The sequence below is a fragment of the Centruroides vittatus genome, unplaced genomic scaffold, assembly GCF_030686945.1.
Source record: "Centruroides vittatus isolate TY-2023 unplaced genomic scaffold, ASM3068694v2 contig_166, whole genome shotgun sequence".
Classification (NCBI taxonomy): Eukaryota; Metazoa; Arthropoda; class Arachnida; order Scorpiones; family Buthidae; genus Centruroides; species Centruroides vittatus.
In genome coordinates, this window is record NW_027121006.1 from 116,250 (window position 1) to 136,884 (window position 20,635).

Sequence of the window (20,635 nt, forward strand, 5' to 3'; positions counted from 1 at the left end):
AACGCAGTAATCAATAGTCAAACATAAAGAAATAAGAATAAAAAGTCTACTTTTTACAACTTGGAATTTAAAAATATATGCTGTATTAGAGAACTCCATTATGAATGTTCTATTACTCTGAAAAGTGTGCTAAATTCACCACTCATAGTACAGACTCGATCCGAGATGTCCGAATTTCTGAGTATTTTATCTAACAAGTGAATGAAATAATTGCAATTTGACTCAGGTCGGTAAAACTTACTCCGACGGGTTTGTCGATCTTCTCGATTAAATTCACAACACGAAAAAACTGGAACAATAAAACTCGATCAACAATCAATAACACAATCAGTTAATATTTTATCAACAATTATTTGTGTGTGGATGAAGGCAAAAGTGTCCGGCTCCCACTTTAAATAGCCGTTGTAAATGTTTATCACTGATTACACGGATTTTACAAGTACGAATTTTGATATTAACCAAACCTTAATATAACACTGTTGAATAAAAACCAGTAAACACAGAAAATAGCCATGGAAAATATATCTGGACACACATTTAAGTTGCTTGTGTGAATACCAAATTACTATAATTGTATTATAATTCATGACTTTACGGGATAATATTTTTATTTATTTTCTTGTAATATATTCTTGTTTAATTAAAATGTCACGTTAGTTTATTTTCTCAAAAATCGGGATATAAAAATATCCCAAAATAAATCCGAAGCGGAAATTTTTAATAGAATTAATATCGTTTGTATTGACAAAATTGAAAAAAGTTAATACTGATTCTACGATGCACTAGGATCACATGATCTTCGAAGAGAACCACTCCGTGGCTGTCTCGAGGAAGGGAAATAAGAGGTAGCTGGTGCATCTTTTAATCAAAATCATTTGTCTTCGGAAAATATTAATTAGGAATTGCACCGTGCATAGTAATGTAAGTCTACGACTGCTGTCATTTTGATTTAGTTAATGTAAAAATTTAAATTCTTATAAATACCTGAAATCTGCAGTTACTTTAAGTATGGAAATAAGATTTTTTTAAAATAATTTCAAAATATTGGAAAATTTTCGTATATATTTGAGAATTTTAAAATACTTTATAAAATTATATTTATATACTCATTATCATAAATATATAAGTTTCTTCGAGAATCTTCTTTATACAACATTGACATCACACACAATATAAATAATACTTATTGTAACGAAGACTAATTTTTACGGCATTTCCTGCATAGTTCCGCATAATGGTTTTTCTCCATCACTTGTAAGGTTTCAAAATAGATTGTTTCAGTTTTCGCATCATCTTCATGGTTGTGCGCTTATTCGATTCCTCCGATCCGTCGTCCATCTCGTGCTTCTCTTTTGTCGACAATCTGTCGAAAGACGCATCCAGAGATCCTTCCGACTTGACTCCGACGCCACCATTACCGCTCGATGACCGCTCACGTCTCTAAAATAAATTTACGCATTGAAAACTATCGAAATTCACCGAGGAAAAAACATTTAGTTATTTTATTCCACAAAAAATTTATAGCATCACATAATTCTGCTACTTTCGGCTCTTTCCGTTTACGCCTACACTGTATAATGTAACAAAATAAAAAACTAATTTTTCTTCCGTCGTGTCATAGCCCACAGTGATTGCTTTAATTGTTTTTAATTCTAGTTGTAAATTATTTTTATAAAATAAAATATTTAAGTTTTTAATAATGTGCGATTCTAACAATTTTAACCGATCAAAAATTTCAGTTTGAAAAATTGACAAAAAGTCTAAAATGACAATTCGTTCAAAAAAACGTTTCCTTAAAATCAGCTAAACAGATTAATAAACGTTTTCTATGATTTGACCACGTTATAAAATCATTTAGCTCATTTGTTATTTCAAACGGGTTCCAAGGATAAGAGTTTCCAACTGTTCGAATTTCAAATATTTTTTTGTTCTGAAAAATGAACGAGGATCTGTGTGTTTCCATTTTAGTTTGTAACTTTTCTACGCAATCCTAATCGGAATCACCACATGTACTCGATGGCCTTTTGTTCTCCAATGCTACAGAAAGACTTCCCAGTCGCTGTGTGTCACAGGGGCCATTATTTCGGAAAAATAACGGGCACCGTTTAAATAACCCGACTAATGGAGGATTAATTCTATATTCTATCTTGTTTTTATTCGTCCCTTAATACCAGGGGTCACAAAAGTTTTTCACAGCAGGCCACAACAGAATGACGAACGCGTAACAATTTCGTTCAATACAGTAAACTGAATAGACTAAAAATAAAAACAACCAACATATTTATTTATCAAATACACAAACACGATGGCTGCGGCAAGCTCGTAATGGCTTTTCTTACAAACTCGTTGCAGGTACGTAAACAAAAAGCGCTCCGATATCCATAGTCGCCAATTTTTTTATTTCACCGCTTTTCCTAAAAATTGTATTATTCTCAGATGCAAAAATCAGATTGGACCAATTTTGGCATTTTCACTTACAAGTTTATCTACAAACTATGACATTTTCATATAAATGATTATATTTTATAAATAATCATCATCGGCCAAGCCGTAATACATAATTATACAGATTCTATTTTAGCTCATTTGTGGCACAGTGTGGCAGCGGGCCGTAGTTTGCTGAATCCTGGTTAATACGAATACTAGCTTTTACTTTAGAAAAAATATTTATGCCATTTGGGACCATGTAATTAGAACTAAAGTACGCTATTCAAAAAATAAAAGGACTAATAGGTATTATAAAAAACAGAGTTTTAAAGCTGTTAAATTAGAAAACTAATCTGTTTCTTTAGGACATAAAAATAAATATTTTAACATTTTAAAACATATACAACTAATTACATAAAGCTGAGTTTATTTTTGTAAATTAATAAAGTTATTAATAGTATAATTGAGCCGTAGATTTTGAAAGTGAGGCGAGTCCAGAATTTTACAGTGGACTTGCCCTCACTTTCAAAATCGACTCGCAATAAATATCGCGGACAAAATAAATTACTAGTAACAAAATTATACTGATATTAAAAGATATTTATTATGAATTGATTAAAAACATAAATTTTATGGTTATGTTATAAGAATTAGCTTTTAACTTTTTTCACAAAATGGACTTGCCCCACTTTCAAAATCAACGGCTCAATTGATAATAAAAGAGAGTCAACTATGCTACAGTATTACTGTAATACGTAAACATTACTTTAGGTCTTTAAAAACCTTTAAGCAGAAATTTACGTATTCTACATTTGATGCGAAGTGTGTACTCCTGTTAAGTGCATTAGAAAATTACTTGTAATATATAAATAACATTGTACTGTATATAAAAAAAATCTAGCAACGAGTTGCATAACTTTCCCGGCTGTTATAAGATTCTACTTAAAAAAACTTTTATACTATTAATCATAATAAATATATAAAATTATATGTAGCGCCATCTGTTACGAAATTTTGTAATAAAAATTTTTTGTACTTATTAATCATTATAAAATGGCAAAAAGCTTAATGTTGAGGGTAGGGTGAGTTTTATAAAAATTTATAAATGTTAATAACGAGCATAATCTTCATTAAGTCCAATCCCTCTTGAGACATGACAAATGATCCCTTCTATCTCCCCACCCTATTGGTCTTTCACCTCCAAAATGTAATGGCATCAATGCCCCTTATACAACTAACAAAAGACAATGACTGTACACTAAGTGTTTAGCCTAAGGAAGAAGGGGAAAGGAGAGGGGAGACAAGAAGGAAAGGAGGAGGATGAGGAGATAGAAACAAGAGAAAGGAAGGATCCCTCTGAACGGTTTATATGAATTTACTATTCCCTCTACCATTAATGTTGGCCTGTAGTTCTTAGGCTGCAAGGCTGTGGGTAAAAAAAAAACCTGTGTTATAGCTTACACCAGTAAGTAGTAAAGCTACGTAAAAATAGAAAGACTAAAGATTAAGGCATAAAACTAGAGTGAAGGCTTAAATCTAATACTAAAGTTAATACAGAACCTAATAATAACTGAAACAACCAGGTGAAACAGCTAAAAAATTAATAACTTAAATCTAACTTAACTAACTTATAGCTATCTTAGATCTTAATTATTACTAACCTAAAACTAGTTACTCTAACTTATTATTAAACAAGAATGCTGACAAAGATGATAACTCAGATAAAAGTATGCCATGAAGCAAGATGCCAATTTGCTTTACAGCCTGTTACAAAAGTATACGAACATCATAAATTTTGTGTATTTCCAAAATTTATTTTGAAAATATTACTGGAAATATTAATTATTTCTTATCTTTTTTTTTTTTGATTGTTTTATTAGTTTTTTACATTTCGTAATGCAGCATAAATTTTTTTCACAAATATTCAATTTTGATGTGTTGTTGTTTATTTATAGTTACAAAAGTATAGGTACGCTTTCTAAAATTAAATAAAAATAATTTTAAAATATACTTTAAACACTTTTAATATTTGGTTTCACCCCCCCCTTTGGCTACAATTTCTTGAAAAATTCTGTTAGGCATGGAGTTTATTTTTTTAATTGTTCATCCTTAATTTCATCCCACACATCCATTATTGCAATTTTCAATTGATTTACAGATTCATATTGTTTCCTATTTTGATAAACAATGGCTGCTACATCCCCTATAAATTTTCAATGGGATTTAAATGAAGGCCAGTTAATTATATTAATATTTTCTTTTTTAAATTAATTTTTAGTTGACATTGAGACATGAATGGGAGCAGTATCTTGTTGAAACTTCCATTTATGACCTTCAGGTAATGCACCAAATGTAATCATATTATTATACAATAATTCTTGATACTTTTCTGAGTTCATATTTTTGTCAACAAATACTAAATTAGTTTTACCACCACAAATCATTACAGTCCCATCCCCTTATTTTAACTCTGCTTTCTTTTCTTAAATCATGCCAATAATATGAAAACCAATCGGGACAATCTAAATTAAACTTCTTCTCGTCACTAAACATTTCTTGCCAGTGGCGTAGCTACGGTTCTCCGGGCCCGGTGCGGAACCAGATTTGTGGGTCCCCAAAAATTTTTCGAGTCTTTTTTTCTTGTGATTTTGGGGCCCCCAAATCGCATTAAATATTTTACATTGAAGAATTTTAAAAAACAATGACAAACATAAAATATTACTTACAAAAACCTTTAACCTGTGTGTGACACAGGGCACCTGTATGCAAGGAAGACACCCTGTTGTTGTCCGATTCTATTATATATTGATCCCAATAGTGGGTTGTAAGTAATAGGAATCCTCTGTTTCTCGGTCTTTTGGCTGGCTAAGGAAGGTGCCCCTCCCTTTTTGCTATGCTACGCAATGGAAAATACAGATCTAATATGGAAAGACTTCCCGGTGTATATGCGGTCCCGCTTAGGGTTAACCAATTTGATAAAGACTTAGTATACATAGGATCGACGAAATGTGCGGTTGGGGTAAGACTGAAGGAGCATATGCACGACGTACAACATAATAAATGCTCCACCTCGTTATCAACTTACGCCTCTGATCCTGAGATTATAGCAGACTTCTCAAAAACTAAGTTGATCATCACCACACCCTGCATTGACCATCTCAAACTGTTGGAGCAGATCGAGATTTATCACGCTTATAGTATATCCTCATCCATTAATTCTAGGGATGATATAACTCTATCCTTGGCCTGGCAAGCCCTAATGCATACAGAGGATTAACAGTATCTAATACATAAAGAATTGTTTGTGAAAGAGGTAGGGAAACGTTTGTAATTTGATGTTTCTGGTGATGGCATATGACATCGACGATCATCTGGATCGTGAAGAAAAAAAATTTTTTAAAATAACATTCAATCTTACGTAAAAGAATTTGACGTTCGATGCTGTTCGTCTCGTGATTTGATTCTTTTTTCATCTTAAAAAATCATTCCAGCTAATTTTTTTACCTGAAAAAGAATCCAGGAGGGGTTTTGAAAACATTTGGAGTGCTTGATAAGTGTGTCACACACTGGTTAATGCTGGTATCTGCTATTTATTAAAGATCTTTTGAAGAAGTGGGTGAGGTCAGATCAATGGTCTTAGAATGGCATACAAACTAGGTTGAGGTTAATAAGCTTGGGGATCTCTACAATTACAATGCTATTAATTACTTCTGAAAATCCCGAAGAAGAGAGAAAAGCAATCGACATTGGATAGATTCTTTAACTCCCATAAACAGAAAAAACATGACTAATAAAAATGCAAGACTGTTTGTATATGCATTTTTACTATTACATATAAATAAATGTAGTAAGAAAGTAGATATTTTTTTATTTTTTGGGGTCTCCAGAACAAATTAATCAAATTCCCATATAAACTTACAATAAATTGATGATCGGTTAATGAACAATTCGGATAGCGAACAAAGTCTTGGAATGGATTATGTTCGTTAACCGATCACCGACTGTATTAGAAATAGTAAATAATTTAAATAAAAATATTACGTTTGAATTAAAACAAAAAGTGAAAATTGTATTAATTATTTAGACATTATACAATATATCATATAAATTCAACATTTAGTTTTAAAAATATGAAAAATCTTGTAACACCCAAAAAAGCTGTCTCATTTAAATCGTATTTCCCAATATCAGTACAATATAATTTAATAACAGAGTTAAGAAAAATAATGTGTCAGACTACATTAAAGAGGGATAGATTAACTGCAAATTTCTATTCAATGGATATCCTTATAGTTTAATTAAAAAACAGGATAAATAAATATAAAAATACTAAATTTAATTTGAAAACTGTGTAACATTGTTCTAAAAAAAAACACTGCACATTTTTTTGTTTTCATATGTAAAAAACTTATACAAATGAAAAAAATTATTTTAAAAATATGAAATGTGTACTGCTCCAAATTTTAAAAATTATTATTAATTAACTAATTACCATAAGTAAAATAATCAGAAAAAATAGAAATTTTCAGTGTTGTATACTGTATTAACTGTACATGTAATAAAAATAAAAGGAAATTTTATACAGAAAAAACTAAGAAAATGAAAACAAATAATAAATGAATCTGCAAGTAAATTCTAATATAAAAATTCTCCATAGTTTTCACATATAGAAAATGGATGTAAAATAGATAATATTAATACAGTAAAATAGATAATATTAATATAATATTAATATTAATATTATTACAAATAGATAATTAACAAATATAATCCGTTCCAATACTTTGTTCGCTATCCGAATTGTTCGTTAACCGATTATCGATTTACCATAGGTTTTTACGGAAGTTTGATTAATTTGTTCTGGAGACTCCAAAAACTAAAAAAATATATACTTTCTTACTACTTAATATGAAAATTATCACCTTTAATTGTCCAGCACAAATGTTTTAACAAAAATAAAAACGTTTTCGATCGTTTTCAACGGTCATCTTCAGTTACAACTCAAATTAAAAAAAGAACGATAAAATAGAATTAAATACGAAAATAATATAAATGCGCATGCGCAACTATAAATATATCGCGCATGATGCCTAATATACAGAATAAATGAATAAAATTATGTAAACAAAAATACGTGGCCGCATCTCTTGTATGTTGTTATTGTTTATCTTTATAAAACGATTTCCATGCGGTTGATAAAGAATCCGCGTCTCTATGATTGATACATCCCGTTTTTTCTTGGGCTTTATATATTTCTAGCTTTTCTAGATGTTTGATTGTATGTCTATTGTTCGTCGGCTTGATGACGGAAGCTTGGTCCCACAATACCTCAATATCTTGTTGCTTGGCGTATGAAGCTAGAACCGTACTGTCCAGATTCTTATTAATCGAGTACTGGTGTTCTTTGATTCTTTGCTCTAAGTGCCGTAAAGTAGCTCCCACATAAACAATATCCGAATTAAATCGTTGGTCCTTTATTGGTATGGAGTAAACCCCCGTTAAAGAGTTCCGATCTTCTCTCTTCTTGTCATTCCTTAACAATTTGTAAACTGTCGGATTACGTCGGTAAACGATACGTATATTATTGGCCTTAGCAATTTCGTTTATCATTTTGTTCAAGAAGGGATAATAATTGATTACCATCTTCTGTTTACCGTTATCCGCGGGAGAGTGATTACTTCGATTCTGGAACGTTGTGATAAGTTTTTCTACTATATTTCTCTGGTAACCTTGTTGTGTTGCTATTTCGAGTATGTAATCCAATTCTTTATAGGTATCACATATGTTTGTGCAATGAGTATAGGCACGCTTGATCCAAGATCGGAACGCCGCATACTTAATATGCCTGGGATCCACCGATTGATTCGGGATGATGATAGTATTTAGACCCGGTTTCCGGTAAATGTTCGTCTTGATTTCCCCTTCCCCGCAGGTGATATTAATATCGAGGAAATGAACATTATTATAGCTCTCCTGGTCCAGTTGTAAAGTTAAACCATAAGGGTTATCATTGATATCATTTAGGAATCGTTGAGTGTTGTGCTTATTATTCCATAGAATGAATATATCGTCTATGTATCTAGTGTATAGAATAATATCATTTTGGAATCCGGGAAGAATAGTATTTTCGAGTTGTCGTAACACCAAATCGCATAGTATAGCCGACATCGGACTGCCCATTGGCACCCCTCTACCTTGCAGGAAAACTCTCCCTTCAAATTGAAAGAAGGATGTATAACATATTAAATCAGACAGCTCCAGGATGTGTTGATGGTATTTGTATGAATTCTCGATGTTTTTAAAAAGGAAATCCCTTAACGCACAGAAACATGGGGGTAATTTTATGGAGGGATATAACGATTCGTAATCCATAACAGTCATGTACTCATCATCCTTTAGAGCAATGTTTTTGAGCTTCTCTATCAATTGTAGCGAGTTGGTGATAGTAAAAGGGTGATTTTGTTCTTTAGAACGAATAAATCTTACTAATTGCTTTTCGATGCGAAACGTCGGAGAATTACATTTTTCTATAACTGGTCGTATTTGGCAACCCGGTTTATGAGTTTTCCCAAATGCAAATATTCTTGGTGCCTTTGGAGCAAGGACTGTGGCTTTCTGCATATTCAACAGGCGTGCTAATGGGGTTTCTGTGAATCTTTTGACTCTCCGTTGTGATGACTCCAAGTAGTTGCAGGGTGCTAGCTGGCAATCAGTGTTCTCGATGTATTCTAGTATTTTCTTGTTATACGTATCCCGTTTGGTAAGTACTATTCCTTTCGATTTATCTGCTTTCATGAGTACCACATTATTACTTTGCAACCATTGGCGCGCTTTGCTTATGGTTGCCAAGAATTGCCTAGTATTAAAATTAACCCTTCTTTCATGAGCTACACGGAAACGTGTTTTCCAGCGGATATAGTCCTGTTCGGTGCTATTCATGCCTTTGATGATGAATTCAATATCAGGAATAAGATTCTCCGGACTCGGTGAGGGGCCAGGAGCAAAGAGCGGGCCAAATTTTAAAGCCGATAAAATACATGTAGGAGGCACGATGTTGTCCCACGCAGTGATGTGCGAGGTATCTTTTCGTGCCGGTTTAATGTTTTCACACTTGAATAACCATGACTAAAGTGTTTCCAATGTCTATTTATCGGATACGCCTTCCTATGGGCTGCGAATCGTTATTACCAAAGCTCAAAATCCTATGCCTCAACAAAGCCATTAGATCTACAAGAAGAAAAGCTTATGGTTTGTTACATAAACTTATAGATGTAGAAAATGATCTATATGCACGAGATCCGGAGATGTTAAAAGACATCAATGAAAGAACAATCGGCTTGGCTCATAGTTATGAAAGTAATTTAAAAAGAGTATACATAAAGAAGCTTAAATGGTTATTCAAGTGTCAAAACATTAAACCGGCACGAAAAGATACCTCGCACATCACTGCGTGGGACAACATCGTGCCTCCTACATGTATTTTATCGGCTTTAAAATTTGGCCCGCTCTTTGCTCCTGGCCCCTCACCGAGTCCGGAGAATCTTATTCCTGATATTGAATTCATCATCAAAGGCATGAATAGCACCGAACAGGACTATATCCGCTGGAAAACACGTTTCCGTGTAGCTCATGAAAGAAGGGTTAATTTTAATACTAGGCAATTCTTGGCAACCATAAGCAAAGCGCGCCAATGGTTGCAAAGTAATAATGTGGTACTCATGAAAGCAGATAAATCGAAAGGAATAGTACTTACCAAACGGGATACGTATAACAAGAAAATACTAGAATACATCGAGAACACTGATTGCCAGCTAGCACCCTGCAACTACTTGGAGTCATCACAACGGAGAGTCAAAAGATTCACAGAAACCCCATTAGCACGCCTGTTGAATATGCAGAAAGCCACAGTCCTTGCTCCAAAGGCACCAAGAATATTTGCATTTGGGAAAACTCATAAACCGGGTTGCCAAATACGACCAGTTATAGAAAAATGTAATTCTCCGACGTTTCGCATCGAAAAGCAATTAGTAAGATTTATTCGTTCTAAAGAACAAAATCACCCTTTTACTATCACCAACTCGCTACAATTGATAGAGAAGCTCAAAAACATTGCTCTAAAGGATGATGAGTACATGACTGTTATGGATTACGAATCGTTATATCCCTCCATAAAATTACCCCCATGTTTCTGTGCGTTAAGGGATTTCCTTTTTAAAAACATCGAGAATTCATACAAATACCATCAACACATCCTGGAGCTGTCTGATTTAATATGTTATACATCCTTCTTTCAATTTGAAGGGAGAGTTTTCCTGCAAGGTAGAGGGGTGCCAATGGGCAGTCCGATGTCGGCTATACTATGCGATTTGGTGTTACGACAACTCGAAAATACTATTCTTCCCGGATTCCAAAATGATATTATTCTATACACTAGATACATAGACGATATATTCATTCTATGGAATAATAAGCACAACACTCAACGATTCCTAAATGATATCAATGATAACCCTTATGGTTTAACTTTACAACTGGACCAGGAGAGCTATAATAATGTTCATTTCCTCGATATTAATATCACCTGCGGGGAAGGGGAAATCAAGACGAACATTTACCGGAAACCGGGTCTAAATACTATCATCATCCCGAATCAATCGGTGGATCCCAGGCATATTAAGTATGCGGCGTTCCGATCTTGGATCAAGCGTGCCTATACTCATTGCACAAACATATGTGATACCTATAAAGAATTGGATTACATACTCGAAATAGCAACACAACAAGGTTACCAGAGAAATATAGTAGAAAAACTTATCACAACGTTCCAGAATCGAAGTAATCACTCTCCCGCGGATAACGGTAAACAGAAGATGGTAATCAATTATTATCCCTTCTTGAACAAAATGATAAACGAAATTGCTAAGGCCAATAATATACGTATCGTTTACCGACGTAATCCGACAGTTTACAAATTGTTAAGGAATGACAAGAAGAGAGAAGATCGGAACTCTTTAACGGGGGTTTACTCCATACCAATAAAGGACCAACGATTTAATTCGGATATTGTTTATGTGGGAGCTACTTTACGGCACTTAGAGCAAAGAATCAAAGAACACCAGTACTCGATTAATAAGAATCTGGACAGTACGGTTCTAGCTTCATACGCCAAGCAACAAGATATTGAGGTATTGTGGGACCAAGCTTCCGTCATCAAGCCGACGAACAATAGACATACAATCAAACATCTAGAAAAGCTAGAAATATATAAAGCCCAAGAAAAAACGGGATGTATCAATCATAGAGACGCGGATTCTTTATCAACCGCATGGAAATCGTTTTATAAAGATAAACAATAACAACATACAAGAGATGCGGCCACGTATTTTTGTTTACATAATTTTATTCATTTATTCTGTATATTAGGCATCATGCGCGATATATTTATAGTTGCGCATGCGCATTTTATTATTTTCGTATTTAATTCTATTTTATCGTTCTTTTTTTAATTTGAGTTGTAACTGAAGATGACCGTTGAAAACGATCGAAAACGTTTTTATTTTTGTTAAAACATTTGTGCTGGACAATTAAAGGTGATAATTTTCATATTAAGTAGTAAGAAAGTATATATTTTTTTAGTTTTTGGAGTCTCCAGAACAAATTAATCAAACTTCCGTAAAAACCTATGGTAAATCGATAATCGGTTAACGAACAATTCGGATAGCGAACAAAGTATTGGAACGGATTATATTTGTTAATTATCTATTTGTAATAATATTAATATTAATATTATATTAATATTATCTATTTTACTGTATTAATATTATCTATTTTACATCCATTTTCTATATGTGAAAACTATGGAGAATTTTTATATTAGAATTTACTTGCAGATTCATTTATTATTTGTTTTCATTTTCTTAGTTTTTTCTGTATAAAATTTCCTTTTATTTTTATTACATGTACAGTTAATACAGTATACAACACTGAAAATTTCTATTTTTTCTGATTATTTTACTTATGGTAATTAGTTAATTAATAATAATTTTTAAAATTTGGAGCAGTACACATTTCATATTTTTAAAATAATTTTTTTCATTTGTATAAGTTTTTTACATATGAAAACAAAAAAATGTGCAGTGTTTTTTTTTAGAACAATGTTACACAGTTTTCAAATTAAATTTAGTATTTTTATATTTATTTATCCTGTTTTTTAATTAAACTATAAGGATATCCATTGAATAGAAATTTGCAGTTAATCTATCCCTCTTTAATGTAGTCTGACACATTATTTTTCTTAACTCTGTTATTAAATTATATTGTACTGATATTGGGAAATACGATTTAAATGAGACAGCTTTTTTGGGTGTTACAAGATTTTTCATATTTTTAAAACTAAATGTTGAATTTATATGATATATTGTATAATGTCTAAATAATTAATACAATTTTCACTTTTTGTTTTAATTCAAACGTAATATTTTTATTTAAATTATTTACTATTTCTAATACAGTCGGTGATCGGTTAACGAACATAATCCATTCCAAGACTTTGTTCGCTATCCGAATTGTTCATTAACCGATCATCAATTTATTGTAAGTTTATATGGGAATTTGATTAATTTGTTCTGGAGACCCCAAAAAATAAAAAAATATCTACTTTCTTACTACATTTATTTATATGTAATAGTAAAAATGCATATACAAACAGTCTTGCATTTTTATTAGTCATGTTTTTTCTATTTATGGGAGTTAAAGAATCTGTCCAATGTCGATTGCTTTTCTCTCTTCTTCGGGATTTTTCAGAAGTAATTAATAGCATTGTAATTGTAAGATCCCCAAGCCTATTAATCTCATTCTGGTTTGGATGCCCATTGTTCTGACATCCTCACACTTCTTCAAAAGATCTGTAATTGCTTGAGACGTCTTGATATATCTTTCATAGCTAAGAATGTGTTTACTGTAGACCTGTTCAAGCCATACTGCCTAGCAACATCAGACATCATCTGCCCATTCTCTACCTTGGCTATTTTCTCTTGCCTGGTTTCTACAGTGAGCACAGTTCTTGACACTCCACTCTTTTTATGCTTCATAATATTAGAGAGGTTGCAGCCATCGTTTTCAGCCCAAAACGTGAATGTCAGACATTCGAGCACCGCCATCTGGCAATTCTAGAAGGTTGATAACCATGGTGTTCACTATGTCTAGCATGGCGAGTATCTGTTTAAACTTCTTTGTTTTTTTGTGTTTGGGGTTAAAATTATGACATATTTTATTAAAATAATGATTATTTAAGCATTTATGAATAACATTGTAAAGAAACAATGATTTTAATTCAGAAATTATTTAATTATTCAATTTTTTTGTAAGTGATGTGAAGTGTCTATAGAATTCACATATATTTGTCTTCATAATAGCTTGTCATAATTTTGTAAGCATAGGTTTGTTCTTTCACAGCATCTTCTACCATCAATCGTTTGTAAATTTTTTAAAAATAATTTCCCGAGCTTCTTTCAGATTTACATAAGCCACTACTTCCCTCAACAAAAGTATGAGGTAGTCCTATCATACAATAGTAGACACAACGCAATATATGCTCTCACCTCAAATTAGTAGTCTTGCTCTTGTACATCATACTTTTCTGTTAACAATACAGTTGTGTCAGTCATCTATCTAACTCCTTTCGGGGGAAATTTTCAAATTGAAATAACATGACTTCCAATTTGTATATAGTTAATCAGGACCTTTGGCCCCTAAGCTTTCTGTATCTGTTCTCAGATTTTGTCTATCTAACACTGTTCTCAAGATTAAGGATTGCAGCACAATGAAGTTTAGAGACTAGATAACTGATGGAATGATGTCATTAACCAATAAAACTGTAGTAATTATAGTAACAGGAAAAGTGAACTAGTGGTGTGCACATAGTAAAAGTAATTCATGTAATTTGAAAAGAATAATGCAGAATTTATGAACTTAAGAAATTCTAAATTTAATTATAAATACAGTAAAACTTCTTTAACTCAAAGCTCCAAGAAACAGAAAAAAACTTCTGAGTTACAGATGATCCAAGTTTGAGAACAATAAGGTAAAAAAAATGCCAATTTTGAATATATTTCTTCTTTTACCTCTCTTGCATTATATAAACAATCTTTGATAGTTTTTTCTGATTTTGTTTTAAACAGCCCATGTAACACCATTCAGCAAAATGTTCAACGTAAAATAATGAGATAGAACAGTTTTGAAGGTACATCTTGTCAAGATAAAAGTGAGAGGATCTCTCACTTTGGACTGGAACATGGTGTAAAAATTAGTGTTGGAGAGTATATCCAACTAATTGTCTGAAAATCTCACAGAAATCAGATAATTAGGATCACTTTTGATAAAATAAATATTAAAATTAGAGCCAGGGAAGTTGAAAGTAACATAAATCAGTATCGGAGGACCATGAAAAACTTCAACTTGGAGAAAATTTGAGTTCAGAAATTCAAGTTGGAAACATTAAATCCCTATGCTAGTCCATTGAGAATTAACAGGTGATTCATTTCTTCAAGTTACAAACATTTCAGTTAGAAAAGTTTTACTGTAATTCTTTAAAAAAAGTCATGTACAGAAAGTAAATTTAGACAATTTTATTCATTAATATGTACCAGGCATAGAAAAGTGAACTAATGATGTTTACATTGTAAAAGTGATTTATGCAGAGTAAAAAGAATGATGCTGAATTTGTGAATGTTTGGGCATTTTTGAATTGTAAGTATATTAAATTTTCTAAAATGGATCATGTAAAAATGTATTTTAGAATTGAAATGTTAATTTTTGGTTTACAGTAAACTGAGGAGAGACAAACAAGTAATCAGACCAAAATGCATTTTATAAAAAGAATAGAACAAACAGAAAACAAAACAACTTTCCAAATGTAAATATTCTCATTTACTTGAGTCTCAGTGATCAGTGGTAAATAGAGAAATAGATTTATCGTTATCTGTCATCTCAACTACACTAATTTAGTGAATCAAATAACAGAAATGGAGTTACAGGAAATCTGACATATTACTGCTTGTCATGAGTTCCATGAATGACAAACTAACCTCCTTATGTCTTTGCTACTTAAGTGCATAACAGATTTATATATATATATAATTATGGGATACCTCACATATAACTTGTTCAGACAATACACAGAGGACTCTCCTTACCAACTGGTGGTAAAACATTTTTCTTCTGTTGTGTAAATCTTGAAAAGAAACTAATGGAATCAGACATAAAATCAGAATATATATTGTAAAAGTAATCAGAGATTCAAGCTATTACTAGATAGGTTCTACCACTTCAAATCTCGACAAGAGACTAAATTAACATTAAATGGCGGTGAAGACTTCAGACAATATTTCTTTGGAACAATGAGCAAAGGATGGGGCTCTGGGATTATTCCCTAATGCTTAAGGAATGCACAAATGAAACAACTTAAAGTACTGGAACAGTTCTATATACGCTGCCTCTTCAAATAACACAACACAATCAACACACATAATATGCAATATTTATTATTTGTGTATACTTGGTCCAGTGATTCTACAGATTTCTCTTCTCACAGAAAAATACTTAGTTGATTCCCTAACCCAGGGGTCGGCAGTTTGTGAAGTGAGGAGAGCCAAATTGTCATGGAAACAAGATACCAAAAGTACCAGAGAGCCGCATCGAGGCTTAACTGCTTGGCCGATCGCCGATCGTGTTGAAGGATGCCCCCTAGTGTGCGTTACAGGCATTTCCTGACAATAATAAATTCCTATTACAAATATACTGAATTATTTATATTGTTATTGGCTATTGGCCAAATGAATAATAACAATTTATACTGTTAATGTAAATAATAATTTATATTGTTAATTTAAATATGCGAAATACAACACACGACGGGCGCCTCTAGTAGCCGTATTCAGCATAACATTACATGGACAGACGGACACGCGTTCAATAGGTTATATATATAGATATGCTTTAAATGCTACCACTCGCATGTGATTCATATTGATCAACGCGAGTGGTCATGTGCGGACGGGCTAAAGAATGGTAGAGAGTATGCCGTACGAATTGAAGTTTGTTCGGCAGCTCTATCTCAAACTCCTAAGTTATAAGGCTGTTTGAGATGAAGTGAGATTGGAGTTTATGTCCAAAGAGCCGCAAATGTTTATGCAAAGAGCTGCATGCGGCTCATGAACCGCACTTTCCGACCCCTGCCCTAACCCTTTATTAAAACTCTTACCATTTTTCCATTCTGAGCAGTCATGGCTGCAAGACTGACTATATTTTATAGTATTCCACGTTACTTATTTTTATATATAATATCATGCTTAACTTTATTTTAATTTTGTTTTTTTATTCTATTTATTTATTTTTTATTAATGTGTTACATCTGTTATAATTTATTTATCATACATAAGGTCTGTGGGAGCCAAGTTTGAATATCTAGCACAAGTTCTCAGGAACGAGAAAAAAATTTTTTGAATCAAATTGTTCTCAACTACTGCACTCAGATACTTATGTTAGTTGTAATCACTTTGTATTAACGTGGATTGAACCTGCTAATAAAATTTTTTTGCAAATGTAATAAAACTGATTTTATTATAAACATAAATGTAACTGACATTTATTTGGTATAATTTAAAAATGAAAAAAGATAAAAAGCACTAAAATCTGCTCAAAATAGAAAAATATATGGTATAGTGCAATTCCAATTTACATAGGTTTGTCAATATCAATTTAAGCAGTGATAAATGGATTTCATGCAATCTCTCACCTGATGAGTACATGCTTTAACTGATGAATAACCACTCTCATTTAGAAGATAAGGACTTGAACCAGAACTATTTTCCACATCCATGGATTCACATATTGAAGCTATTTTTATGTCATGATTATCTTCATGAGGATCAATGTTAACAAATAATCTGGAATCTGAAAAGAAAGTCCTCAAGAATTAATTATAATGTAAAAAGATTTCAAAATAAAGTTCATATGTAAGTGCTATGTGTTGAAATTAATATATATGTCATTGTCAAAGGGATTGGATAAAACTAGTATTAACTAACAAATGTCAACTTTATCCAACTTCACTACACTGCAAAACACCAGAATGTGTAAAATACTGCACTCTTAGAACCTATAACCAGTGTGATAAAAACAAAGGATGCAGATCACCATAAATGTTTTCGAACTGCTGGGAGTTCTTCAGGTGTGAGACTGAATTACTGATGGGACAGAGCGAACTGTTAAAAGAAATTTGAGAAACAATAATAAGGTGTTAGATGAGACGGGTGTGTGTTCACCTAGTTGACCTAACATGAACTTAAAAGTCGGGAGTCCATCAATGTCTGCCATGCTGTCGACAGAACAAACTCGTCCTTAAAACTGACGCGATTCTCATTGAGGGACGATTTATAGATTTGAATGACCTCAAGCCACTTAAGGTGTTCGTTGTGTAACGTAGTGTGTATGAGTTTTGCCTAGTGGAAGGCCACCAAAATGTCCGGGTCAGCGGCATACGCGGCGAGGGCAGAAGTACTTCTCTGATGATGTATGTCTGCTATATGTTCCTGGACTCTGACTTCCAAGAAGCGTTTTGTGGATCCGATATAAATGAGGTCCCTATCAAACCTGTTGTCCCTAATGGGAATACTATATATTCCAGGGACCAGTGACCCATTCCCCTATAAGATTCAGCATACAACACTTTAATTAAGAGGGCATTTTCTCATTCATCTACTACACAAAAAACTTCTCCTTTAAAATTACTCCTTTTTAAAATTACTCATTACTCCTTTAAAATTAAAGATCGATGAATATGTAGCTACATGTGTCAGATCTAGTGTTGCTTTTTCATCTTTTCTGCATTTCTGATCTTGCTTATTAAGAAGTCTCTCAGATGGCAAAAACATGGCTCTAGTTTGATTGAGGGGTATAAAGCCTTGAAATCTAGTACCATCATGTAACCTCCTTCTTTTTGTTGGTCAATAGTTTTTGCACGTGTGAAAACCTAACAACCGGGATCCAATATGGAACCAATCAGGTTACACTTACATCTGGGTGCAAAATGAGGGGATGTCTTTTGTTTAGGTCAGTTTGACAAGCAGGACGTGACCGGTGTCCAGATAACCAATTCTTTGTTAGATATTAAACATCGATTTTATGATTAGAGATCTTTACATGCTAAGATCCTAACATTTTTAATTTCATATTTTCCATTTTTTTGGAACAATTCTAGCAGCTGTTTTATGCTGTATTTATGTGGAGACATGTGAAGCCTTTGAGTAATCATTCTAGTAATATAGTAGGTGAGCTGCATTTATCAACCTCTGGTCTTATGCTTTTTTCCAGTTTATGTGTCTTGGCAAACCTGAACAGTCTAGGAACTGGTGGGGAGGTGATTGCTATTTTCTTCATTCCGAGTTCTTTTGCAAGGATTGTGTTAGAAAAGCATTTGACTCTTATCTGTAACCACTCCAGAGCACATGGGTGAGCAGTCTTGCATTGTGTTTCTTTTACGTACTTTAATAAAAGCTCGTTATATGTAGATCTTTTTATCACTACCACGTCCTTCAATTTGTCGGTTCTTGTAAGTACTATATTATTTACCCTCATCCACTTTTTACTTTCTCTTATATTTTTCCAAACCAGGTTGCGGTCGGTTCTAGCACATTCGTCCTTTACTTTGAATGCCATTTTCCATCTGAATATTTCTTTCTTAAGTTTGATGCTATCTAAAATGTATAGAGAAATTTTCAGAATAACTAATGTTCATTTAGCAGATAAACATTCTCCAACAATTTTTGCACTCATCAGAAATGATAAGAAACCTATATCTGACTCTTATTTTCCTGGTATTTAGACAGTACCAGTTTGTGATGGCAGAATTAACCACACAATATTATATATTGGTGTCATTGCGAAGGGTCTCACTATGAGATAGAAGGAACATGAATATATGATAAGAAAGAAACTTGTCCTCACATCTTAGCCACTTATGCCAGATGTGAGGACATATGTGATGATCTACAGGACACAAGATTGCTACACAGTGTTTCCAATGGGGCACACCTTAAATACTTGGAGTCAGTTAAGATCTACAGGGCACTTAGGAATGGAGTAGAAATTAATTTCAGACATGGACACATTATCAATAGTGTGGCATGCTTTCTTTGAACTCTCATAAAGTTTTTCTCATATACATCACACTAGGCCATACAGATATGAACTTATATGTAAGGATTTGGCCCTTGTTGAAAGGGCTAAGTTGACCCGACTCGCTCCTCTCTCTGCCAGTCAGGATGTCGCGAAAGGGCCTTTACCGTATGGGGGTAGTGGTTTAACGGACGCAGAGAGACTTACACAGAGACCGTAAGTCCAAAATGAACGCGTTTGTTTATACGGAGGCATCATGCTTACAGATTCAGATTGGGCTGAAAAATCATCCGGTCGCCGTATGGTATCCCCGACAAATCCAGTGCACACAGACGTCCGTCTGTCTTTCCAGCGGTGATTTCCGTCGAATCGAGCGTGGGAGGTATGGAATGCCGAGAATGTCTTTGGGAAGTTAAGTCCCTTTCTTGTTCCTGCGTCCGGAGGCTGTCAGATCTCTCCTCTCCTCGGTCCGTCCTCAGAGTCTGTTAAGGTTTTCTCTCTGTCTAACTTCGGAGTATCCACTGTCCGGGTGCAAGGATCAACATTTTCGAACTCCAACTCCACTGCCAACCACCCCTCTCCTGGGGTCTCTGGATTTTTATATCAAATCTTTCCCCAAAATTTCGGGGTTCTGGTTGGTCCGATCGAGGGTCTAACTCCTACCTTATTGGTCTCTGTCTGTTGCCAGGGATGCGATTTGGGCCGTGGGGTTGCCGAAGATCCCCGAACTCCCCCACCCGGGCTGCTCCCTGTTCGAGTCGGGTCAAGCCCTTCCCCGGACGACAGTCCTGTAAAGTACACTCTAAATGTGTTTTTCTGACTCGGAGAAGGTGCAGCTGGGACCATTCAGCCCCGACCACTGCCTCCTCCGTAGGAGAGCCGGACGAATCCCGCTTTGAACTTGGTGTAAAACGATGACCCAAAATTACCCCGGCGGACGATCCCTCAGTCATTCCCACAATGTACAATCGAGGATCTGTCAATTAGGTCGGAAATGTGACAATTAAATCGTCTCGCACACCCATTCCTCTGT

The 20,635-nt window shown here is 33.7% G+C and overlaps 1 protein-coding gene across 4 annotated transcripts in view; it reads right to left on the minus strand.

Annotated features, from left to right (window-relative positions):
* Positions 1–1,031: 1,031 nt before the first annotated feature.
* The window catches only part of LOC136968915 (rab effector Noc2-like), a 71,184-nt gene continuing 51,580 nt past the window's right edge, over positions 1,032–20,635 (minus strand). For 3 of the 4 annotated variants that reach the window (XM_067262975.1, XM_067262977.1, XM_067262976.1), the window contains 2 exons: positions 17,222–17,379; positions 15,949–16,193 (listed from right to left, as the gene is read on the minus strand). In XM_067262975.1, the coding sequence (XP_067119076.1) occupies positions 15,969–16,193; positions 17,222–17,379 (383 nt within the window). In that variant the 3' untranslated portion in view covers positions 15,949–15,968. Of the gene's footprint in view, positions 1,441–15,948; positions 16,194–17,221; positions 17,380–20,635 lie in introns of those variants that run through there. The other variant, XM_067262978.1, reaches the window with a different exon arrangement.